This window comes from Eucyclogobius newberryi, unplaced genomic scaffold, assembly GCF_026437365.1.
Source record: "Eucyclogobius newberryi isolate DKJ021-1_F unplaced genomic scaffold, fEucNew1.0.hap1 SCAF_18, whole genome shotgun sequence".
Taxonomy (NCBI): Eukaryota; Metazoa; Chordata; class Actinopteri; order Gobiiformes; family Gobiidae; genus Eucyclogobius; species Eucyclogobius newberryi.
In genome coordinates, this window is record NW_027315812.1 from 34179194 (window position 1) to 34201583 (window position 22390).

Here is a 22390-nt window from a genome sequence, read left to right on the forward strand (position 1 = left end):
TTGAGATGACGACCTTTTTGCATATAAAGCGCTCGTCTGCGCTCAGTAACTCACAAATACGTTCCCCATCGCTTGCATGTTCGTGCATATGTCCCATGTAGAAATATCAGGTGTCTCCAGGTGAACTCGTAATAAAGACGCATTATTCCCACGGATACGGAGACAGACACGTCCTTACTAGGCCGTCGTCCCCTCACAAGAGACCTTAGATCCAGAGTGTCCTTCTTCTTTAGAACTAAAACATTTCTGTCAGTTCTAGATGAGGCTGATATTATATATGTGCATTCTACAGCAACTCAGTTTATCACTCAGCTCTAAGGTCTCTAAGGTCCATTACAGGAGAGAACCTCACTTCTCTCCTTGGACATTTTTAAATAATTTAACACGTTTGCTGAGCTTGCCTTCACTGGGAGGAGGATGTGTCCTTCACTGGGAGGAGGATGTGTCCTTCACTGGGAGGAGGATGTGTCCTTCACTGGGAGGAGGATGTGTCCTTCACTGGGAGGAGGATGTGTCCTTCACTGGGAGGAGGATGTGTCCTTCACTGTGGGAGGAGGATGTGTCCTTCACTGGGAGGAGGATGTGTCCTTCACTGGGAGGAGGATGTGTCCTTCACTGTGGGAGGAGGATGTGTCCTTCACTGGGAGGAGGATGTGTCCTTCACTGTGGGAGGAGGATGTGTCCTTCACTGGGAGGAGGATGTGTCCTTCACTGTGGGAGGAGGATGTGTCCTTCACTGTGGGAGGAGGATGTGTCCTTCACTGGGAGGAGGATGTGTCCTTCACTGGGAGGAGGATGTGTCCTTCACTGTGGGAGGAGGATGTGTCCTTCACTGGGAGGAGGATGTGTCCTTCACTGTGGGAGGAGGATGTGTCCTTCACTGGGAGGAGGATGTGTCCTTCACTGTGGGAGGAGGATATGTCCTTCAGGATGTGTCCTTCACTGGGAGGAGGATGTGTCCTTCACTGTGGGAGGAGGATGTGTCCTTCACTGGGAGGAGGATGTGTCCTTCACTGGGAGGAGGATGTGTCCTTCACTGTGAGGAGGATGTGTCCTTCACTGTGGAAGGAGGATATGTCCTTCAGGATGTGTCCTTCACTGGGAGGAGGATGTGTCCTTCACTGTGGAAGGAGGATATGTCCTTCAGGATGTGTCCTTCACTGGGAGGAGGATGTGTCCTTCACTGTGGAAGGAGGATATGTCCTTCAGGATGTGTCCTTCACTGGGAGGAGGATGTGTCCTTCACTGTGGGAGGAGGATGTGTCCTTCAGGATGTGTCCTTCACTGGGAGGAGGATGTGTCCTTCACTGTGGGAGGAGGATGTGTCCTTCACTGGGAGGAGGATTTGTCCTTCACTGGGAGGAGGATGTGTCCTTCACTGTGGGAGGAGGATGTGTCCTTCACTGGGAGGAGGATGTGTCCTTCACTGGGAGGAGGATGTGTCCTTCACTGTGGGAGGAGGATGTGTCCTTCACTGGGAGGAGGATGTGTCCTTCACTGTGAGGAGGATGTGTCCTTCACTGTGGAAGGAGGATATGTCCTTCAGGATGTGTCCTTCACTGGGAGGAGGATGTGTCCTTCACTGTGGAAGGAGGATATGTCCTTCAGGATGTGTCCTTCACTGGGAGGAGGATGTGTCCTTCACTGTGGAAGGAGGATATGTCCTTCAGGATGTGTCCTTCACTGGGAGGAGGATGTGTCCTTCACTGTGGGAGGAGGATGTGTCCTTCAGGATGTGTCCTTCACTGGGAGGAGGATGTGTCCTTCACTGTGGGAGGAGGATGTGTCCTTCACTGGGAGGAGGATGTGTCCTTCACTGGGAGGAGGATGTGTCCTTCACTGTGGGAGGAGGATGTGTCCTTCACTGGGAGGAGGATGTGTCCTTCACTGGGAGGAGGATGTGTCCTTCACTGTGGGAGGAGGATGTGTCCTTCACTGGGAGGAGGATGTGTCCTTCACTGTGGGAGGAGGATGTGTCCTTCACTGGGAGGAGGATGTGTCCTTCACTGTGGGAGGAGGATGTGTCCTTCACTGGGAGGAGGATGTGTCCTTCACTGTGGGAGGAGGATGTGTCCTTCACTGGGAGGAGGATGTGTCCTTCACTGTGGGAGGAGGATATGTCCTTCAGGATGTGTCCTTCACTGGGAGGAGGATGTGTCCTTCACTGGGAGGAGGATGTGTCCTTCACTGTGGGAGGAGGATATGTCCTTCAGGATGTGTCCTTCACTGGGAGGAGGATGTGTCCTTCACTGTGGGAGGAGGATATGTCCTTCAGGATGTGTCCTTCACTGGGAGGAGGATGTGTCCTTCACTGGGAGGAGGATGTGTCCTTCACTGGGAGGAGGATGTGTCCTTCACTGTGGGAGGAGGATATGTCCTTCAGGATGTGTCCTTCACTGGGAGGAGGATGTGTCCTTCACTGTGGGAGGAGGATATGTCCTTCAGGATGTGTCCTTCACTGGGAGGAGGATGTGTCCTTCACTGTGGGAGGAGGATATGTCCTTCAGGATGTGTCCTTCACTGGGAGGAGGATGTGTCCTTCACTGTGGGAGGAGGATATGTCCTTCAGGATGTGTCCTTCACTGGGAGGAGGATGTGTCCTTCACTGTGGGAGGAGGATGTGTCCTTCACTGGGAGGAGGATGTGTCCTTCACTGTGGGAGGAGGGTCTGTCTCCTCCAGGTTTCTACTTCCTCCCAGAGGACTTTGAAGGAGGGTCTAAGAGGATGTGGGACATTAGCTCATTTCCTCTGATGATCTGCTCTTCAGGGAAACTGCTGTTGTGCTTTTGGGCATTACACAAATAAATTTAATTGAATTAAATGAAAAGATTTTCATTCCTTTTAATGAATTCAAAGCCGTTATAAGACGATCCAGTCTTTAATTCCACATCGTGTTTGTTTGTTTGTTTTATTGATAGTTTTTATTGCCATTTTATTGAGTTTTGATGTTCTGTGGTTTTTCCTGTATAATTTAACTCATTATGTGCGTTCTGAACGTGTGTCTGCAGAAAAGGCCAGGGCCGCCCAGACTGGGCCGTGTTCGGGCGTCTCACACAGTTCAATGAGACGACTCTGTTCAAGGAGAAGTTCTGTGATTGGACCGAAGCCTGGAACCCTAGTCCCGCCCCCAACCTGAACCAGCACGTCTCAGGGAGACAGGTACACGCCCTAATGTGTGGACAGGAGCAGCCCCTGTCAGAGCCGCCCCGGGCCTACAACGCGGCCCGCATGCTGCCCCCTCACAGGGGGCCCGTGGGCACTGTCCTGGACGGCTTTAACGTGGGCCGGGGCCACGGGCTGGTGGAGGGCGAGGACTGGAGGAGCTTTCAGATCAGCACTCTGGACGTGGAGGTGTGGCACATCCTGGAGTTCGACTACAGCCGCCTCCCTCAGCAGAGCATCGGACAGTTCCACGAGGGAGACACTTACGTGCTCAAGTGGAAGTACATGGTCAGCACCACAGGTCAGTGCACGGGCTGTGCAGCATCTGTGCAGCATCTGTGCAGCATCTGTGCAGATCGTCTGCTGCGTTCCAAACTCACAGATTCTTGCTGGTTTCAGTCGGCCGGTGGCAGAGCCTGGAGCCCGTGAGGATCGCCGGCCCCGGGAAGGAGAAGTGTGCGTACTTCTTCTGGCAGGGCCGCTGCTCCACCCTGAGCGAGAAGGGCACGTCTGCGCTCATGACTGTGGAGCTGGACCAGGAGAGAGGCGCTCAGGTCGGTACAGAGGCGCTCAGGTCGGTACAGAGGCGCTCAGGTCGGTACAGAGGCGCTCAGGTCGGTACAGAGGCGCTCAGGTCGGTACAGAGGCGCTCAGGTCGGTACAGAGGCGCTCAGGTCGGTACAGAGGCGCTCAGGTCGGTACAGAGGCGCTCAGGTCGGTACAGAGGCGCTCAGGTCGGTACAGAGGCGCTCAGGTCGGTACAGAGGCGCTCAGGTCGGTACAGAGGCGCGCTCAGGTCTGTACAGAGGCGCTCAGGTCGGTACAGAGGCGCTCAGGTCGGTACAGAGGCGCTCAGGTCGGTACAGAGGCGCTCAGGTCGGTACAGAGGCGCTCAGGTCGGTACAGAGGCGCTCAGGTCGGTACAGAGGCGCTCAGGTCTGTACAGAGGCGCTCAGGTCTGTACAGAGGCGCTCAGGTCGGTACAGAGGCGCTCAGGTCGGTACAGAGGCGCTCAGGTCGGTACAGAGGCGCTCAGGTCGGTACAGAGGCGCTCAGGTCGGTACAGAGGCGCTCAGGTCGGTACAGAGGCGCTCAGGTCGGTACAGAGGCGCTCAGGTCGGTACAGAGGCGCTCAGGTCGGTACAGAGGCGCTCAGGTCGGTACAGAGGCGCTCAGGTCGGTACAGAGGCGCTCAGGTCGGTACAGAGGCGCTCAGGTCGGTACAGAGGCGCTCAGGTCGGTACAGAGGCGCTCAGGTCGGTACAGAGGCGCTCAGGTCGGTACAGAGGCGCTCAGGTCGGTACAGAGGCGCTCAGGTCGGTACAGAGGCGCTCAGGTCGGTACAGAGGCGCTCAGGTCTGTACAGAGGCGCGCTCAGGTCTGTACAGAGGCGCTCAGGTCTGTACAGAGGCGCGCTCAGGTCTGTACAGAGGCGCTCAGGTCTGTACAGAGGCGCAGAGCGGCGAGGCCCTTGAGAGCGTTGCTTTGTTTTCTCGGCGCGGTGGTGACGGCTCCGCTGAAGCGGCACATTCAGATTTTTTGGGTTGTTGCAGAATTTTTTTTAAATCCTTTTTTGTTGCAACTGAGGAAAGGATTTATTTCTGGACTTTTGGGCCGACGTCAGAACTCTGGGATAGAGATTATAGACGCTCGGAGCACCTGGGACACCTTAAAGGACACAAACTTATACAAACATTTTGGGACAAATTTTGTTGTTATTGTGTCCAAATATAATTGTTGTTTAAAGCTGTGCCGGTGCTTAAGTTAAAGTTTTAAATGCATATAACGTCTGCAATGGTATTTAAGTGATCATAAACCAATGTATATATATTTGTGTTGGTAATTTCCCACTGGGAGCGTTACAAGGTCATGGGATTCTCAATAGGGCCTTTCTGTGTGGAGTTTGCATGTTCTCCTGGTGTTTGTGTAGCTCAGTGTTCTCCTGGTGTTTGTGTAGCTCAGTGTTCTCCTGGTGTTTGTGTAGCTCAGTGTTCTCCTGGTGTTTGTGTAGCTCAGTGTTCTCCTGGTGTTTGTGTAGCTCAGTGTTCTCCTGGTGTTTGTGTAGTTCAGTGTTCTCCTGGTGTTTGTGTAGCTCAGTGTTCAGTGTTCTCCTAGTGTTTGTGTAGCTCAGTGTTCAGTGTTCTCCTGGTGTTTGTGTAGCTCAGTGTTCAGTGTTCTCCTGGTGTTTATGTAGCTCAGTGTTCTCCTGGTGTTTATGTAGCTCAGTGTTCAGTGTTCTCCTGGTGTTTATGTAGCTCAGTGTTCTCCTGGTGTTTATGTAGCTCAGTGTTCTCCTGGTGTTTGTGTAGCTCAGTGTTCTCCTGGTGTTTGTGTAGCTCAGTGTTCTCCTGGTGTTTGTGTAGCTCAGTGTTCTCCTGGTGTTTGTGTAGTTCAGTGTTCTCCTGGTGTTTGTGTAGCTCAGTGTTCAGTGTTCTCCTAGTGTTTGTGTAGCTCAGTGTTCAGTGTTCTCCTGGTGTTTGTGTAGCTCAGTGTTCAGTGTTCTCCTGGTGTTTAAGTAGCTCAGTGTTCTCGTGGTGTTTATGTAGCTCAGTGTTCTCCTGGTGTTTATGTAGCTCAGTGTTCAGTGTTCTCCTGGTGTTTATGTAGCTCAGTGTTCTCCTGGTGTTTGTGTAGCTCAGTGTTCTCCTGGTGTTTGTGTAGCTCAGTGTTCTCCTGGTATTTGTGTTCTCCTGGTGTTTGTGTAGCTCAGTGTTCTCCTGGTTTTTGTGTAGCTCAGTGTTCTCCTGGTGTTTGTGTAGCTCAGTGTTCTCCTGGTGTTTATGTTGCTCAGTGTTCTCCTGGTGTTTGTGTAGCTCAGTGTTCTCCTGGTGTTTGTGTAGCTCAGTGTTCAGTGTTCTCCTGGTGTTTATGCAGCTCAGTGTTCTGGTGTTTATGTAGCTCAGTGTTCTCCTGGTGTTTGTGTAGCTCAGTGTTTTCCTGGTGTTTGTGTAGCTCAGTGTTCTCCTGGTGTTTGTGTAGCTCAGTGTTCTCCTGGTGTTTGTGTAGCTCAGTGTTCTCCTGGTGTTTGTGTAGCTCAGTGTTCTGGTGTTTGTGTTCTCCTGGTGTTTGTGTAGCTCAGTGTTCTCCTGGTGTTTGTGTAGCTCAGTGTTCTCCTGGTGTTTGTGTAGCTCAGTGTTCTCCTGGTGTTGGTGTAGCTCAGTGTTCTCCTGGTGTTGGTGTAGCTCAGTGTTCTCCTGGTGTTTGTGTTCTCCTGGTGTTTGTGTAGCTCAGTGTTCTCCTGGTGTTTGTGTAGCTCAGTGTTCTCCTGGTGTTTGTGTTCTCCTGGTGTTTGTGTAGCTCAGTGTTCTCCTGGTGTTTGTGTAGCTCAGTGTTCTCCTGGTGTTTGTGTAGCTCAGTGTTCTCCTGGTGTTTGTGTAGCTCAGTGTTCTCCTGGTGTTGGTGTAGCTCAGTGTTCTCCTGGTGTTTGTGTAGCTCAGTGTTCTCCTGGTGTTTGTGTAGCTCAGTGTTCTCCTGGTGTTTATGTAGCTCAGTGTTCAGTGTTCTCCTGGTGTTTGTGTTCTCCTGGTGTTTGTGTAGCTCAGTGTTCTCCTGGTGTTTGTGTAGCTCAGTGTTCTCCTGGTGTTTGTGTAGCTCAGTGTTCTCCTGGTGTTTGTGTAGTTCAGTGTTCTCCTGGTGTTTGTGTAGCTCAGTGTTCAGTGTTCTCCTAGTGTTTGTGTAGCTCAGTGTTCAGTGTTCTCCTGGTGTTTGTGTAGCTCAGTGTTCAGTGTTCTCCTGGTGTTTATGTAGCTCAGTGTTCTCCTGGTGTTTATGTAGCTCAGTGTTCAGTGTTCTCCTGGTGTTTATGTAGCTCAGTGTTCTCCTGGTGTTTATGTAGCTCAGTGTTCTCCTGGTGTTTGTGTAGCTCAGTGTTCTCCTGGTGTTTATGTAGCTCAGTGTTCTCCTGGTGTTTGTGTTCTCCTGGTGTTTGTGTAGCTCAGTGTTCTCCTGGTGTTTGTGTAGCTCAGTGTTCTCCTGGTGTTTGTGTAGCTCAGTGTTCTCCTGGTGTTTGTGTAGCTCAGTGTTCAGTGTTCTCCTAGTGTTTGTGTAGCTCAGTGTTCAGTGTTCTGGTGTTTGTGTAGCTCAGTGTTCAGTGTTCTCCTGGTGTTTAAGTAGCTCAGTGTTCTCCTGGTGTTTATGTAGCTCAGTGTTCTCCTGGTGTTTATGTAGCTCAGTGTTCAGTGTTCTCCTGGTGTTTATGTAGCTCAGTGTTCTCCTGGTGTTTGTGTAGCTCAGTGTTCTCCTGGTGTTTGTGTAGCTCAGTGTTCTCCTGGTATTTGTGTTCTCCTGGTGTTTGTGTAGCTCAGTGTTCTCCTGGTTTTTGTGTAGCTCAGTGTTCTCCTGGTGTTTGTGTAGCTCAGTGTTCTCCTGGTGTTTGTGTTGCTCAGTGTTCTCCTGGTGTTTGTGTAGCTCAGTGTTCTCCTGGTGTTCATGTAGCTCAGTGTTCTCCTGGTGTTTGTGTAGCTCAGTGTTCTCCTGGTGTTTGTGTAGCTCAGTGTTCTCCTGGTGTTCTCCTGGTGTTTGTGTAGCTCAGTGTTCAGTGTTCTCCTGGTGTTTATGCAGCTCAGTGTTCTGGTGTTTATGTAGCTCAGTGTTCTCCTGGTGTTTGTGTAGCTCAGTGTTTTCCTGGTGTTTGTGTAGCTCAGTGTTCTCCTGGTGTTTGTGTAGCTCAGTGTTCTCCTGGTGTTTGTGTAGCTCAGTGTTCTCCTGGTGTTTGTGTAGCTCAGTGTTCTCCTGGTGTTGGTGTAGCTCAGTGTTCTCCTGGTGTTGGTGTAGCTCAGTGTTCTCCTGGTGTTTGTGTTCTCCTGGTGTTTGTGTAGCTCAGTGTTCTCCTGGTGTTTGTGTAGCTCAGTGTTCTCCTGGTGTTTGTGTTCTCCTGGTGTTTGTGTAGCTCAGTGTTCTCCTGGTGTTTGTGTAGCTCAGTGTTCTCCTGGTGTTTGTGTAGCTCAGTGTTCTCCTGGTGTTGGTGTAGCTCAGTGTTCTCCTGGTGTTGGTGTAGCTCAGTGTTCTCCTGGTGTTTGTGTTCTCCTGGTGTTTGTGTAGCTCAGTGTTCTCCTGGTGTTTGTGTAGCTCAGTGTTCTCCTGGTGTTTGTGTAGCTCAGTGTTCTCCTGGTGTTGGTGTAGCTCAGTGTTCTCCTGGTGTAGCTCAGTGTTCTCCTGGTGTTTGTGTAGCTCAGTGTTCTCCTGGTGTTTGTGTAGCTCAGTGTTCTCCTGGTGTTGGTGTAGCTCAGTGTTCTCCTGGTGTTTGTGTAGCTTAGTGTTCAGTGTTCTCCTGGTGTTTATGTAGCTCAGTGTTCTCCTGGTGTTGGTGTAGCTCAGTGTTCTCCTGGTGTTGGTGTAGCTCAGTGTTCTCCTGGTGTTGGTGTAGCTCAGTGTTCTCCTGGTGTTGGTGTAGCTCAGTGTTCTCCTGGTGTTGGTGTAGCTCAGTGTTCTCCTGATGTTTGTAGCTCAGTGTTCTCTTGGTGTTTGTAGCTCAGTGTTCTCCTGGTGTTGGTGTAGCTCAGTGTTCTCCTGGTGTTGGTGTAGCTCAGTGTTCTCCTGGTGTAGCTCAGTGTTCTCCTGGTGTTTGTGTAGCTCAGTTTTCTCCTGGTGTTGGTGTAGCTCAGTGTTCTCCTGGTGTTGGTGTAGCTCAGTGTTCTCCTGGTGTTTATGTAGCTCAGTGTTCTCCTGGTGTTTGTGTAGCTCAGTGTTCTCCTGGTGTTTGTGTAGCTCAGTGTTCTCCTGGTGTTTATGTAGCTCAGTGTTCTCCTGGTGTTTATGTAGCTCAGTGTTCTCCTGGTGTTTGTGTAGCTCAGTGTTCTCCTGGTGTTTGTGTAGCTCAGTGTTCTCCTGGTGTTTATGTAGCTCAGTGTTCTCCTGGTGTTTATGTAGCTCAGTGTTCTCCTGGTGTTTATGTAGCTCAGTGTTCTCCTGGTGTTTATGTAGCTCAGTGTTCTCCTGGTGTTTGTGTAGCTCAGTGTTCAGTGTTCTCCTGGTGTTTATGCAGCTCAGTGTTCTGGTGTTTATGTAGCTCAGTGTTCTCCTGGTGTTTGTGTAGCTCAGTGTTTTCCTGGTGTTTGTGTAGCTCAGTGTTTTCCTGGTGTTTGTGTAGCTCAGTGTTCTCCTGGTGTTTGTGTAGCTCAGTGTTCTCCTGGTGTTTGTGTAGCTCAGTGTTCTCCTGGTGTTTGTGTAGCTCAGTGTTCTGGTGTTTGTGTTCTCCTGGTGTTTGTTTAGCTCAGTGTTCTCCTGGTGTTTGTGTAGCTCAGTGTTCTCCTGGTGTTTGTGTAGCTCAGTGTTCTCCTGGTGTTGGTGTAGCTCAGTGTTCTCCTGGTGTTGGTGTAGCTCAGTGTTCTCCTGGTGTTTGTGTTCTCCTGGTGTTTGTGTAGCTCAGTGTTCTCCTGGTGTTTGTGTAGCTCAGTGTTCTCCTGGTGTTTGTGTTCTCCTGGTGTTTGTGTAGCTCAGTGTTCTCCTGGTGTTTGTGTAGCTCAGTGTTCTCCTGGTGTTTGTGTAGCTCAGTGTTCTCCTGGTGTTTGTGTAGCTCAGTGTTCTTCTGGTGTTGGTGTAGCTCAGTGTTCTCCTGGTGTTTGTGTAGCTCAGTGTTCTCCTGGTGTTTGTGTAGCTCAGTGTTCTCCTGGTGTTTATGTAGCTCAGTGTTCAGTGTTCTCCTGGTGTTTGTGTTCTCCTGGTGTTTGTGTAGCTCAGTGTTCTCCTGGTGTTTGTGTAGCTCAGTGTTCTCCTGGTGTTTGTGTAGCTCAGTGTTCTCCTGGTGTTTGTGTAGTTCAGTGTTCTCCTGGTGTTTGTGTAGCTCAGTGTTCAGTGTTCTCCTAGTGTTTGTGTAGCTCAGTGTTCAGTGTTCTCCTGGTGTTTGTGTAGCTCAGTGTTCAGTGTTCTCCTGGTGTTTATGTAGCTCAGTGTTCTCCTGGTGTTTATGTAGCTCAGTGTTCAGTGTTCTCCTGGTGTTTATGTAGCTCAGTGTTCTCCTGGTGTTTATGTAGCTCAGTGTTCTCCTGGTGTTTGTGTAGCTCAGTGTTCTCCTGGTGTTTATGTAGCTCAGTGTTCTCCTGGTGTTTGTGTTCTCCTGGTGTTTGTGTAGCTCAGTGTTCTCCTGGTGTTTGTGTAGCTCAGTGTTCTCCTGGTGTTTGTGTAGCTCAGTGTTCTCCTGGTGTTTGTGTAGCTCAGTGTTCAGTGTTCTCCTAGTGTTTGTGTAGCTCAGTGTTCAGTGTTCTCCTGGTGTTTGTGTAGCTCAGTGTTCAGTGTTCTCCTGGTGTTTAAGTAGCTCAGTGTTCTCCTGGTGTTTATGTAGCTCAGTGTTCTCCTGGTGTTTATGTAGCTCAGTGTTCAGTGTTCTCCTGGTGTTTATGTAGCTCAGTGTTCTCCTGGTGTTTGTGTAGCTCAGTGTTCTCCTGGTGTTTGTGTAGCTCAGTGTTCTCCTGGTATTTGTGTTCTCCTGGTGTTTGTGTAGCTCAGTGTTCTCCTGTTTTTTGTGTAGCTCAGTGTTCTCCTGGTGTTTGTGTAGCTCAGTGTTCTCCTGGTGTTTGTGTTGCTCAGTGTTCTCCTGGTGTTTGTGTAGCTCAGTGTTCTCCTGGTGTTCATGTAGCTCAGTGTTCTCCTGGTGTTTGTGTAGCTCAGTGTTCTCCTGGTGTTTATGTAGCTCAGTGTTCTCCTGGTGTTTGTGTAGCTCAGTGTTCAGTGTTCTCCTGGTGTTTATGCAGCTCAGTGTTCTGGTGTTTATGTAGCTCAGTGTTCTCCTGGTGTTTGTGTAGCTCAGTGTTTTCCTGGTGTTTGTGTAGCTCAGTGTTCTCCTGGTGTTTGTGTAGCTCAGTGTTCTCCTGGTGTTTGTGTAGCTCAGTGTTCTCCTGGTGTTTTTGTAGCTCAGTGTTCTCCTGGTGTTTGTGTAGCTCAGTGTTCTGGTGTTTGTGTTCTCCTGGTGTTTGTGTAGCTCAGTGTTCTCCTGGTGTTTGTGTAGCTCAGTGTTCTCCTGGTGTTTGTGTAGCTCAGTGTTCTCCTGGTGTTGGTGTAGCTCAGTGTTCTCCTGGTGTTTGTGTTCTCCTGGTGTTTGTGTAGCTCAGTGTTCTCCTGGTGTTTGTGTAGCTCAGTGTTCTCCTGGTGTTGGTGTAGCTCAGTGTTCTCCTGGTGTTGGTGTAGCTCAGTGTTCTCCTGGTGTTTGTGTTCTCCTGGTGTTTATGTAGCTCAGTGTTCTCCTGGTGTTTGTGTAGCTCAGTGTTCTCCTGGTGTTGGTGTAGCTCAGTGTTCTCCTGGTGTTGGTGTAGCTCAGTGTTCTCCTGGTGTTGGTGTAGCTCAGTGTTCTCCTGGTGTTGGTGTAGCTCAGTGTTCTCCTGATGTTTGTAGCTCAGTGTTCTCTTGGTGTTTGTAGCTCAGTGTTCTCCTGGTGTTGGTGTAGCTCAGTGTTCTCCTGGTGTTGGTGTAGCTCAGTGTTCTCCTGGTGTTTATGTAGCTCAGTGTTCTCCTGGTGTTTGTGTAGCTCAGTTTTCTCCTGGTGTTGGTGTAGCTCAGTGTTCTCCTGGTGTTGGTGTAGCTCAGTGTTCTCCTGGTGTTTATGTAGCTCAGTGTTCTCCTGGTGTTTGTGTAGCTCAGTGTTCTCCTGGTGTTTGTGTAGCTCAGTGTTCTCCTGGTGTTTATGTAGCTCAGTGTTCTCCTGGTGTTTGTGTAGCTCAGTGTTCTCCTGGTGTTTGTGTAGCTCAGTGTTCTCCTGGTGTTTATGTAGCTCAGTGTTCTCCTGGTGTTTATGTAGCTCAGTGTTCTCCTGGTGTTTATGTAGCTCAGTGTTCTCCTGGTGTTTGTGTAGCTCAGTGTTCTCCTGGTGTGTGTAGCTCAGTGTTCTCCTGGTGTTTATGTAGCTCAGTGTTCTCCTGGTGTTTATGTAGCTCAGTGTTCTCCTGGTGTTGGTGTAGCTCAGTGTTCTCCTGGTGTAGCTCAGTGTTCTCCTGGTGTAGCTCAGTGTTCTCCTGGTGTTTGTGTAGCTCAGTGTTCTCCTGGTGTTTGTGTAGCTCAGTGTTCTCCTGGTGTTTGTGTAGCTCAGTGTTCTCCTGGTGTTGGTGTAGCTAAGTGTTCTCCTGGTGTTTGTGTAGCTCAGTGTTCAGTGTTCTCCTGGTGTTTATGTAGCTCAGTGTTCTCCTGGTGTTTGTGTAGCTCAGTGTTCTCCTGGTGTTTGTGTAGCTCAGTGTTCTCCTGGTGTTGGTGTAGCTCAGTGTTCTCCTGGTGTTGGTGTAGCTCAGTGTTCTCCTGGTGTTGGTGTAGCTCAGTGTTCTCCTGGTGTTGGTGTAGCTCAGTGTTCTCCTGGTGTTGGTGTAGCTCAGTGTTCTCCTGGTGTTTGTAGCTCAGTGTTCTCTTGGTGTTTGTAGCTCAGTGTTCTCCTGGTGTTGGTGTAGCTCAGTGTTCTCCTGGTGTTGGTATAGCTCAGTGTTCTCCTGGTGTTTATGTAGCTCAGTGTTCTCCTGGTGTTTGTGTAGCTCAGTTTTCTCCTGGTGTTGGTGTAGCTCAGTGTTCTCCTGGTGTTGGTGTAGCTCAGTGTTCTCCTGGTGTTTATGTAGCTCAGTGTTCTCCTGGTGTTTATGTAGCTCAGTGTTCTCCTGGTGTTTGTTTAGCTCAGTGTTCTCCTGGTGTTTGTGTAGCTCAGTGTTCTCCTGGTGTTTATGTAGCTCAGTGTTCTCCTGGTGTTTATGTAGCTCAGTGTTCTCCTGGTGTTTGTGTAGCTCAGTGTTCTCCTGGTGTTTGTGTAGCTCAGTGTTCTCCTGGTGTTTATGTAGCTCAGTGTTCTCCTGGTGTTTATGTAGCTCAGTGTTCTCTTGGTGTTTATGTAGCTCAGTGTTCTCCTGGTGTTTGTGTAGCTCAGTGTTCTCCTGGTGTTTGTGTAGCTCAGTGTTCTCCTGGTGTGTGTAGCTCAGTGTTCTCCTGGTGTTTGTGTAGCTCAGTGTTCTCCTGGTGTTTATGTAGCTCAGTGTTCTCCTGGTGTTTATGTAGCTCAGTGTTCTCCTGGTGTTTGTGTAGCTCAGTGTTCTCCTGGTGTGTGTAGCTCAGTGTTCTCCTGGTGTTTGTGTAGCTCAGTGTTCTCCTGGTGTTTGTGTAGCTCAGTGTTCTCCTGGTTTTTGTGTAGCTCAGTGTTCTCCTGGTGTTTGTGTAGCTCAGTGTTCTCCTGGTGTTTGTGTAGCTCAGTGTTCTCCTGGTGTTTATGTAGCTCAGTGTTCAGTGTTCTCCTGGTGTTTGTGTTCTCCTGGTGTTTGTGTAGCTCAGTGTTCTCCTGGTGTTTGTGTAGCTCAGTGTTCTCCTGGTGTTTGTGTAGCTCAGTGTTCTCCTGGTGTTTGTGTAGTTCAGTGTTCTCCTGGTGTTTGTGTAGCTCAGTTTTCAGTGTTCTCCTAGTGTTTGTGTAGCTCAGTGTTCAGTGTTCTCCTGGTGTTTGTGTAGCTCAGTGTTCAGTGTTCTCCTGGTGTTTATGTAGCTCAGTGTTCTCCTGGTGTTTATGTAGCTCAGTGTTCAGTGTTCTCCTGGTGTTTATGTAGCTCAGTGTTCTCCTGGTGTTTATGTAGCTCAGTGTTCTCCTGGTGTTTGTGTAGCTCAGTGTTCTCCTGGTGTTTGTGTTCTCCTGGTGTTTGTGTAGCTCAGTGTTCTCCTGGTGTTTGTGTAGCTCAGTGTTCTCCTGGTGTTTGTGTAGCTCAGTGTTCAGTGTTCTCCTAGTGTTTGTGTAGCTCAGTGTTCAGTGTTCTCCTGGTGTTTGTGTAGCTCAGTGTTCAGTGTTCTCCTGGTGTTTAAGTAGCTCAGTGTTCTCCTGGTGTTTATGTAGCTCAGTGTTCTCCTGGTGTTTATGTAGCTCAGTGTTCAGTGTTCTCCTGGTGTTTATGTAGCTCAGTTTTCTCCTGGTGTTTGTGTAGCTCAGTGTTCTCCTGGTGTTTGTGTAGCTCAGTGTTCTCCTGGTATTTGTGTTCTCCTGGTGTTTGTGTAGCTCAGTGTTCTCCTGGTTTTTGTGTAGCTCAGTGTTCTCCTGGTGTTTGTGTAGCTCAGTGTTCTCCTGGTGTTTGTGTTGCTCAGTGTTCTCCTGGTGTTTGTGTAGCTCAGTGTTCTCCTGGTGTTCATGTAGCTCAGTGTTCTCCTGGTGTTTGTGTAGCTCAGTGTTCTCCTGGTGTTTATGTAGCTCAGTGTTCTCCTGGTGTTTGTGTAGCTCAGTGTTCAGTGTTCTCCTGGTGTTTATGCAGCTCAGTGTTCTGGTGTTTATGTAGCTCAGTGTTCTCCTGGTGTTTGTGTAGCTCAGTGTTTTCCTGGTGTTTGTGTAGCTCAGTGTTCTCCTGGTGTTTGTGTAGCTCAGTGTTCTCCTGGTGTTTGTGTAGCTCAGTGTTCTCCTGGTGTTTGTGTAGCTCAGTGTTCTCCTGGTGTTTGTGTAGCTCAGTGTTCTGGTGTTTGTGTTCTCCTGGTGTTTGTGTAGCTCAGTGTTCTCCTTGTGTTTGTGTAGCTCAGTGTTCTCCTGGTGTTTGTGTAGCTCAGTGTTCTCCTGGTGTTGGTGTAGCTCAGTGTTCTCCTGGTGTTGGTGTAGCTCAGTGTTCTCCTGGTGTTTGTGTTCTCCTGGTGTTTGTGTAGCTCAGTGTTCTCCTGGTGTTTGTGTAGCTCAGTGTTCTCCTGGTGTTTGTGTTCTCCTGGTGTTTGTGTAGCTCAGTGTTCTCCTGGTGTTTGTGTAGCTCAGTGTTCTCCTGGTGTTTGTGTAGCTCAGTGTTCTCCTGGTGTTGGTGTAGCTCAGTGTTCTCCTGGTGTTGGTGTAGCTCAGTGTTCTCCTGGTGTTTGTGTTCTCCTGGTGTTTGTGTAGCTCAGTGTTCTCCTGGTGTTTGCGTAGCTCAGTGTTCTCCTGGTGTTTGTGTAGCTCAGTGTTCTCCTGGTGTTGGTGTAGCTCAGTGTTCTCCTGGTGTAGCTCAGTGTTCTCCTGGTGTTTGTGTAGCTCAGTGTTCTCCTGGTGTTTGTGTAGCTCAGTGTTCTCCTGGTGTTGGTGTAGCTCAGTGTTCTCCTGGTGGTTGTGTAGCTCAGTGTTCAGTGTTCTCCTGGTGTTTATGTAGCTCAGTGTTCTCCTGGTGTTTGTGTAGCTCAGTGTTCTCCTGGTGTTGGTGTAGCTCAGTGTTCTCCTGGTGTTGGTGTAGCTCAGTGTTCTCCTGGTGTTGGTGTAGCTCAGTGTTCTCCTGGTGTTGGTGTAGCTCAGTGTTCTCCTGATGTTTGTAGCTCAGTGTTCTCTTGGTTTTTGTAGCTCAGTGTTCTCCTGGTGTTGGTGTAGCTCAGTGTTCTCCTGGTGTTGGTGTAGCTCAGTGTTCTCCTGGTGTTTATGTAGCTCAGTGTTCTCCTGGTGTTTGTGTAGCTCAGTTTTCTCCTGGTGTTGGTGTAGCTCAGTGTTCTCCTGGTGTTGGTGTAGCTCAGTGTTCTCCTGGTGTTTATGTAGCTCAGTGTTCTCCTGGTGTTTGTGTAGCTCAGTGTTCTCCTGGTGTTTGTGTAGCTCAGTGTTCTCCTGGTGTTTATGTAGCTCAGTGTTCTCCTGGTGTTTATGTAGCTCAGTGTTCTCCTGGTGTTTGTGTAGCTCAGTGTTCTCCTGGTGTTTGTGTAGCTCTGTGTTCTCCTGGTGTTTATGTAGCTCAGTGTTCTCCTGGTGTTTATGTAGCTCAGTGTTCTCCTGGTGTTTATGTAGCTCAGTGTTCTCCTGGTGTTTATGTAGCTCAGTGTTCTCCTGGTGTTTGTGTAGCTCAGTGTTCTCCTGGTGTGTGTAGCTCAGTGTTCTCCTGGTGTTTATGTAGCTCAGTGTTCTCCTGGTGTTTATGTAGCTCAGTGTTCTCCTGGTGTTTATGTAGCTCAGTGTTCTCCTGGTGTTTATGTAGCTCAGTGTTCTCCTGGTGTTGGTGTAGCTCAGTGTTCTCCTGGTGTAGCTCAGTGTTCTCCTGGTGTTTGTGTAGCTCAGTGTTCTCCTGGTGTAGCTCAGTGTTCTCCTGGTGTTGGTGTAGCTCAGTGTTCTCCTGGTGTTTGTGTAGCTCAGTGTTCAGTGTTCTCCTGGTGTTTATGTAGCTCAGTGTTCTCCTGGTGTTTGTGTAGCTCAGTGTTCTCCTGGTGTTTGTGTAGCTCAGTGTTCTCCTGGTGTTGGTGTAGCTCAGTGTTCTCCTGGTGTTGGTGTAGCTCAGTGTTCTCCTGGTGTTGGTGTAGCTCAGTGTTCTCCTGGTGTTGGTGTAGCTCAGTGTTCTCCTGGTGTTGGTGTAGCTCAGTGTTCTCCTGGTGTTTGTAGCTCAGTGTTCTCTTGGTGTTTGTAGCTCAGTGTTCTCCTGGTGTTGGTGTAGCTCAGTGTTCTCCTGGTGTTGGTATAGCTCAGTGTTCTCCTGGTGTTTATGTAGCTCAGTGTTCTCCTGGTGTTTGTGTAGCTCAGTTTTCTCCTGGTGTTGGTGTAGCTCAGTGTTCTCCTGGTGTTGGTGTAGCTCAGTGTTCTCCTGGTGTTTATGTAGCTCAGTGTTCTCCTGGTGTTTATGTAGCTCAGTGTTCTCCTGGTGTTTGTTTAGCTCAGTGTTCTCCTGGTGTTTGTGTAGCTCAGTGTTCTCCTGGTGTTTATGTAGCTCAGTGTTCTCCTGGTGTTTATGTAGCTCAGTGTTCTCCTGGTGTTTGTGTAGCTCAGTGTTCTCCTGGTGTTTGTGTAGCTCAGTGTTCTCCTGGTGTTTATGTAGCTCAGTGTTCTCCTGGTGTTTATGTAGCTCAGTGTTCTCCTGGTGTTTATGTAGCTCAGTGTTCTCCTGGTGTTTGTGTAGCTCAGTGTTCTCCTGGTGTGTGTAGCTCAGTGTTCTCCTGGTGTTTGTGTTGCTCAGTGTTCTCCTGGTGTTTATGTAGCTCAGTGTTCTCCTGGTGTTTATGTAGCTCAGTGTTCTCCTGGTGTTTATGTAGCTCAGTGTTCTCCTGGTGTTTATGTAGCTCAGTGTTCTCCTGGTGTTTGTGTAGCTCAGTGTTCTCCTGGTGTTTATGTAGCTCAGTGTTCTCCTGGTGTTTATGTAGCTCAGTAACGTGTAACGTGTGTGTGAGACGTGTGTGTGACGTGTGTGTAACGTGTGTGTGACGTGTGTGTAACGTGTGTGTGACGTGTGTGTAACGTGTAACGTGTGTGTGACGTGTGTGTAACGTGTGTGTAACGTGTGTGTCACGTGTAACGTGTGTGTGACGTATGTGTGTCACGTGTGTGTAACGTGTGTGTAACGTTTGTGTCACGTGTGACGTGTGTGTAACGTGTGAGTAACGTGTGTGTAACGTGTCTGTCACGTGTAACGTGTGTGTGACGTGTGTGTGACGTGTGTGTAACGTGTGTGTAACGTGTGTGTGACGTGTGTGTGACGTGTGAGTAACGTGTGAGTAACGTGTGTGTAACGTGTGTGTAACGTGTGTGTAACGTGTGTGTAACGTGTGTGTGACGTGTGTGTGACGTGTGTGTAACGTGTGTGTAACGTGTGTGTGACGTGTGTGTGACGTGTGTGTAACGTGTGTGTAACGTGTGTGTAACGTGTGTGTGACGTGTGTGAGACGTGTGTGTAACGTGTGTGTAACGTGTGTGTAACGTGTGTGTGACGTGTGTGTGACGTGTGTGAGACGTGTGTGTAACGTGTGTGTAACGTGTGTGTAACGTGTGTGTGACGTGTGTGTGACGTGTGTGTAACGTGTGTGTAACGTGTGTGTGACGTGTGTGTGACGTGTGTGTGACGTGTGAGTGACGTGTGTGTGACGTGTGTGTAACGTGTGTGTAACGTGTGTGTAACGTGTGTGTGACGTGTGTGTAACGTGTGTGTGACGTGTGTGTGACGTGTGTGTGACGTGTGTGAGACGTGTGTGTAACGTGTGTGTAACGTGTGTGTAACGTGTGTGTAACGTGTGTGTGACGTGTGTGTGACGTGTGTGTGACGTGTGTGTAACGTGTGTGTAACGTGTATGTCACGTGTGTGTGACGTGTGAGTAACGTGTGAGTAACTTGTGTGTAACGTGTGTGTGACGTGTGTGTGACGTGTGTATAACGTGTGTGTGACGTGTGTGTAACGTGTGTGTAACGTGTGTGTAACGTGTGTGTGACGTGTGTGTGACGTGTGTGTGACGTGTGAGTAACGTGTGAGTAACGTGTGTGTAACGTGTGTGTAACGTGTGTGTAACGTGTGTGTAACGTGTGTGTAACGTGTGTGTGACGTGTGTGTGACGTGTGTGTAACGTGTGTGTGACGTGTGTGTGACGTGTGTGTGACGTGTGTGTGACGTGTGTGTGACGTGTGTGTAACGTGTGTGTGACGTGTGTGTGACGTGTGTGTGACGTGTGAGTGACGTGTGTGTAACGTGTGTGTAACGTGTGTGTAACGTGTGTGTGACGTGTGTGTAACGTGTGTGTGACGTGTGTGTAACGTTTGTGTCACGTGTGTGTCACGTGTAACGTGTGTGTGACGTGTAACGTGTGTGTGACGTGTGTGTGACGTGTGTGTAACGTGTGTGTAACGTGTGTGTCACGTGTAACGTGTGTGTGACGTGTGTGTGACGTGTGTGTAACGTGTGTGTGACGTGTGTGTGACGTGTGTGAGACGTGTGTGTAACGTTTGTGTCACGTGTGACGTGTGTGTAACGTGTGTGTAACGTGTGAGTAACGTGTGTGTAACGTGTCTGTCACGTGTAACGTGTGTGTGACGTGTGTGTGACGTGTGTGTAACGTGTGTGTAACGTGTGTGTAACGTGTGTGTAACGTGTGTGTAACGTGTGTGTGACGTGTGAGTAACGTGTGAGTAACGTGTGTGTAACGTGTGTGTAACGTGTGTGTAACGTGTGTGTAACGTGTGTGTGACGTGTGTGTGACGTGTGTGTGACGTGTGTGTGACGTGTGTGTGACGTGTGTGTAACGTGTGTGTAACGTGTGTGTAACGTGTGTGTAACGTGTGAGTAACGTGTGTGTAACGTGTGTGTGACGTGTGTGTAACGTGTGTGTAACGTGTGTGTGACGTGTGTGTGACGTGTGAGTAACGTGTGAGTAACGTGTGTGTAACGTGTGTGTGACGTGTGTGTAACGTGTGTGTAACGTGTGTGTGACGTGTGTGTGACGTGTGAGTAACGTGTGTGTGACGTGTGTGTAACGTGTGTGTGACGTGTGTGTGACGTGTGAGTAACGTGTGTGTGACGTGTGTGTAACGTGTGTGTAACGTGTGTGTAACGTGTGTGTGACGTGTGTGTAACGTGTGTGTGACGTGTGTGTAACGTGTGTGTAACGTGTGTGTAACGTGTGTGTGATGTGTGAGTAACGTGTGTGTGAGGTGTGTGTAACGTGTGTGTAACGTGTGTGTGACGTGTGTGACGTGTGTGTGACGTGTGAGTAACGTGTGTGTAACGTGTGTGTAACGTGTGTGTGACGTGTGTGTGACGTGTGTGTGACGTGTGTGTGACGTGTGTGTGACGTGTGTGTAACGTGTGTGTGACGTGTGTGTGACGTGTGTGTAACGTGTGAGTAACGTGTGTGTAACGTGTGTGTGACGTGTGTGTGACGTGTGTATAACGTGTGAGTAACGTGTGTGTAACGTGTGTGTAACGTGTGTGTAACGTGTGTGTAACGTGTGTGTGACGTGTGTGTAACGTGTGTGTAACGTGTGTGTAACGTGTGTGTGACGTGTGTGTGACGTGTGTGTGACGTGTGTGTGACGTGTGTGTAACGTGTGTGTAACGTGTGTGTAACGTGTGTGTGACGTGTGTGTAACGTGTGTGTGACGTGTGTGTAACGTGTGTGTAACGTGTGTGTAACGTGTGTGTCACGTGTAACGTGTGTGTGACGTGTAACGTGTGTGTGACGTGTAACGTGTGTGTGACGTGTGTGTGACGTGTGTGTGACGTGTGTGTGACGTGTGTGTAACGTGTGTGTAACGTGTGTGTAACGTGTGTGTGACGTGTGTGTAACGTGTGTGTAACGTGTAACGTGTGTGTGACGTGTGTGTGACGTGTGTGTGACGTGTGTGTAACGTGTGTGAGACGTGTGTGTGACGTGTGTGTAACGTGTGTGTGACGTGTGTGTAACGTGTGTGTAACGTGTGTGTAACGTGTGTGTGACGTGTGTGTGACGTGTGTGTGACGTGTGTGTGACGTGTGTGTAACGTGTGTGTAACGTGTGTGTGACGTGTGTGTAACGTGTGTGTGACGTGTGTGTGACGTGTGTGTAACGTGTGTGTAACGTGTGTGTAACGTGTGTGTCACGTGTAACGTGTGTGTGACGTGTAACGTGTGTGTGACGTGTGTGTGACGTGTGTGTGACGTGTGTGTGACGTGTGTGTAACATGTGTGTAACGTGTGTGTAACGTGTGTGTAACGTGTGTGTGACGTGTGTGTAACGTGTGTGTAACGTGTAACGTGTGTGTGACGTGTGTGTGACGTGTGTGTAACGTGTGTGTGACGTGTGTGTAACGTGTGTGTAACGTGTGTGTGACGTGTGTGTGACGTGTGTGTAACGTGTGTGAGACGTGTGTGTGACGTGTGTGTAACGTGTGTGTGACGTGTGTGTGACGTGTGTGTAACGTGTGTGTGACGTGTGTGTGACGTGTGTGTGACGTGTGTGTAACGTGTAACGTGTGTGTGACGTGTGTGTGACGTGTGTGTGACGTGTGTGTGACGTGTGTGTGACGTGTGTGTGACGTGTGTGTGACGTGTGTGTAACGTGTAACGTGTGTGTGACGTGTGTGTGACGTGTGTGTGACGTGTGAGTGACGTGTGTGTGACGTGTGTGTGACGTGTGTGTGACGTGTGTGTGACGTGTGTGAAACGTGTGTGTGACGTGTGTGTGACGTGTGTGTGACGTGTGTGAAACGTGTGTGTGACGTGTGTGTGACGTGTGTGTGACGTGTGTGTGACGTGTGTGTAACGTGTAACGTGTGTGTGACGTGTGTGTGACGTGTGTGTGACGTGTGTGTGACGTGTGTGTGACGTGTGTGTGACGTGTGTGTGACGTGTGTGAAACGTGTGTGTGACGTGTGTGTGACGTGTGTGTGACGTGTGTGTGACGTGTGTGTGACGTGTGTGTGACGTGTGTGTGACGTGTGTGTGACGTGTACATTCTCCCCCACATCTTCCCTTCAGCTGCGCGTGAAGTGCTTCTGTGATGCAGAATGTTTGCTTCATCTGTGCAGAATCCTGAGCTGTGAAGTTTTGTGGTGTTTCCAGGTCCAGGTGCAGCAGGGCAAAGAGCCGCCCTGTTTCCTGCAGTGTTTTAAAGGAGGCATGGTGGTGCATTCTGGGAGGAGGGAGGAGGACCAGGACACTGCACACAGTAAGCTGCCTGTCTTCTAATGATGCAACACGTTTGACCTGTACAAGGTCACACTGAGGTGTGAGTAACTGGGCCAGGATAAAAGTACTTGTACATTTCACCACATGTTTCATGTTAAATTGAGATTTTCTTGAGGAGAAATGCCAGAGATGTTCCCTCATCACAAACAGAGGTTGTATCGTATATTGCATACGTTCATTCATACTTGTTAGTTCTCATTCATTGTTTATTAAAAGTCCTTTCTCTCTAGATCATCTCAAAACTGTAACATTCAGATCAGAACACTCTTCTGACCCATTTTAAAGGACCTGATTTCTACAGTTTTGAAATGTGAAAGTCGTGCAGGATGCTGCTGCGCGGTTCAGGCGTGTCTGCTGCGCGGTCGCACCGTGTGAAGATCATTCTTGAATGAGTTCACCTGGGGAGACGTGGGAGCAGACACACAATGAACCTGGATCTTATTTTGTGTCTACAAAAGAAACACACGGAGAACCAGGCAATGAGAATCATTGCTCCAGCAGCGATGGAAGAGACCTGGAAGTATATGATATACTGTATATACAGTATATCGTAAGACCAGGGTATGAAAGTGCTAAATACACGTTCCAAAATCACGGCTGGTTTAATCTGAGAGAGAGAGGACCTGTTTAATGACTCGTGCAATAACCCAAAGGTCCAGAAACCAGAATCATTGTTGTGGTTTATTTAATAGTAATAGAATCAACAGGTTGAATAGACAAACAAGTAACATTAAAGCTACAGCGTTCAACTTAAACACAGGTTTGGCCCCGACTCAGAGGGAAAGGCCAAAATCTTGCCATGTTGTATATTTAAGGCCACAAGGCTGAGATCGGCTTTTCTCCGGGTCCTCTGGAGCCTTAGTTCCATCACAGCTGTTTGCAAAGGACCCTCAAAGGTCCCGTCTACTTCCATGTGGAGTGTGGGAGGGGCTGGAGCAGATCACATGGTGAAGATCAC

The 22390-nt window shown here is 49.2% G+C and overlaps 1 protein-coding gene across 1 annotated transcript in view; it reads left to right on the forward strand.

Annotated features, from left to right (window-relative positions):
* The window catches only part of LOC140364850 (supervillin-like), a 230059-nt gene that overhangs the window by 162067 nt on the left and 45602 nt on the right, over positions 1 to 22390 (forward strand). The window contains 3 exon segments of the mRNA XM_072451235.1: positions 3010 to 3464; positions 3563 to 3717; positions 21307 to 21412. Of these exon segments, the coding sequence (XP_072307336.1) occupies positions 3010 to 3464; positions 3563 to 3717; positions 21307 to 21412 (716 nt within the window).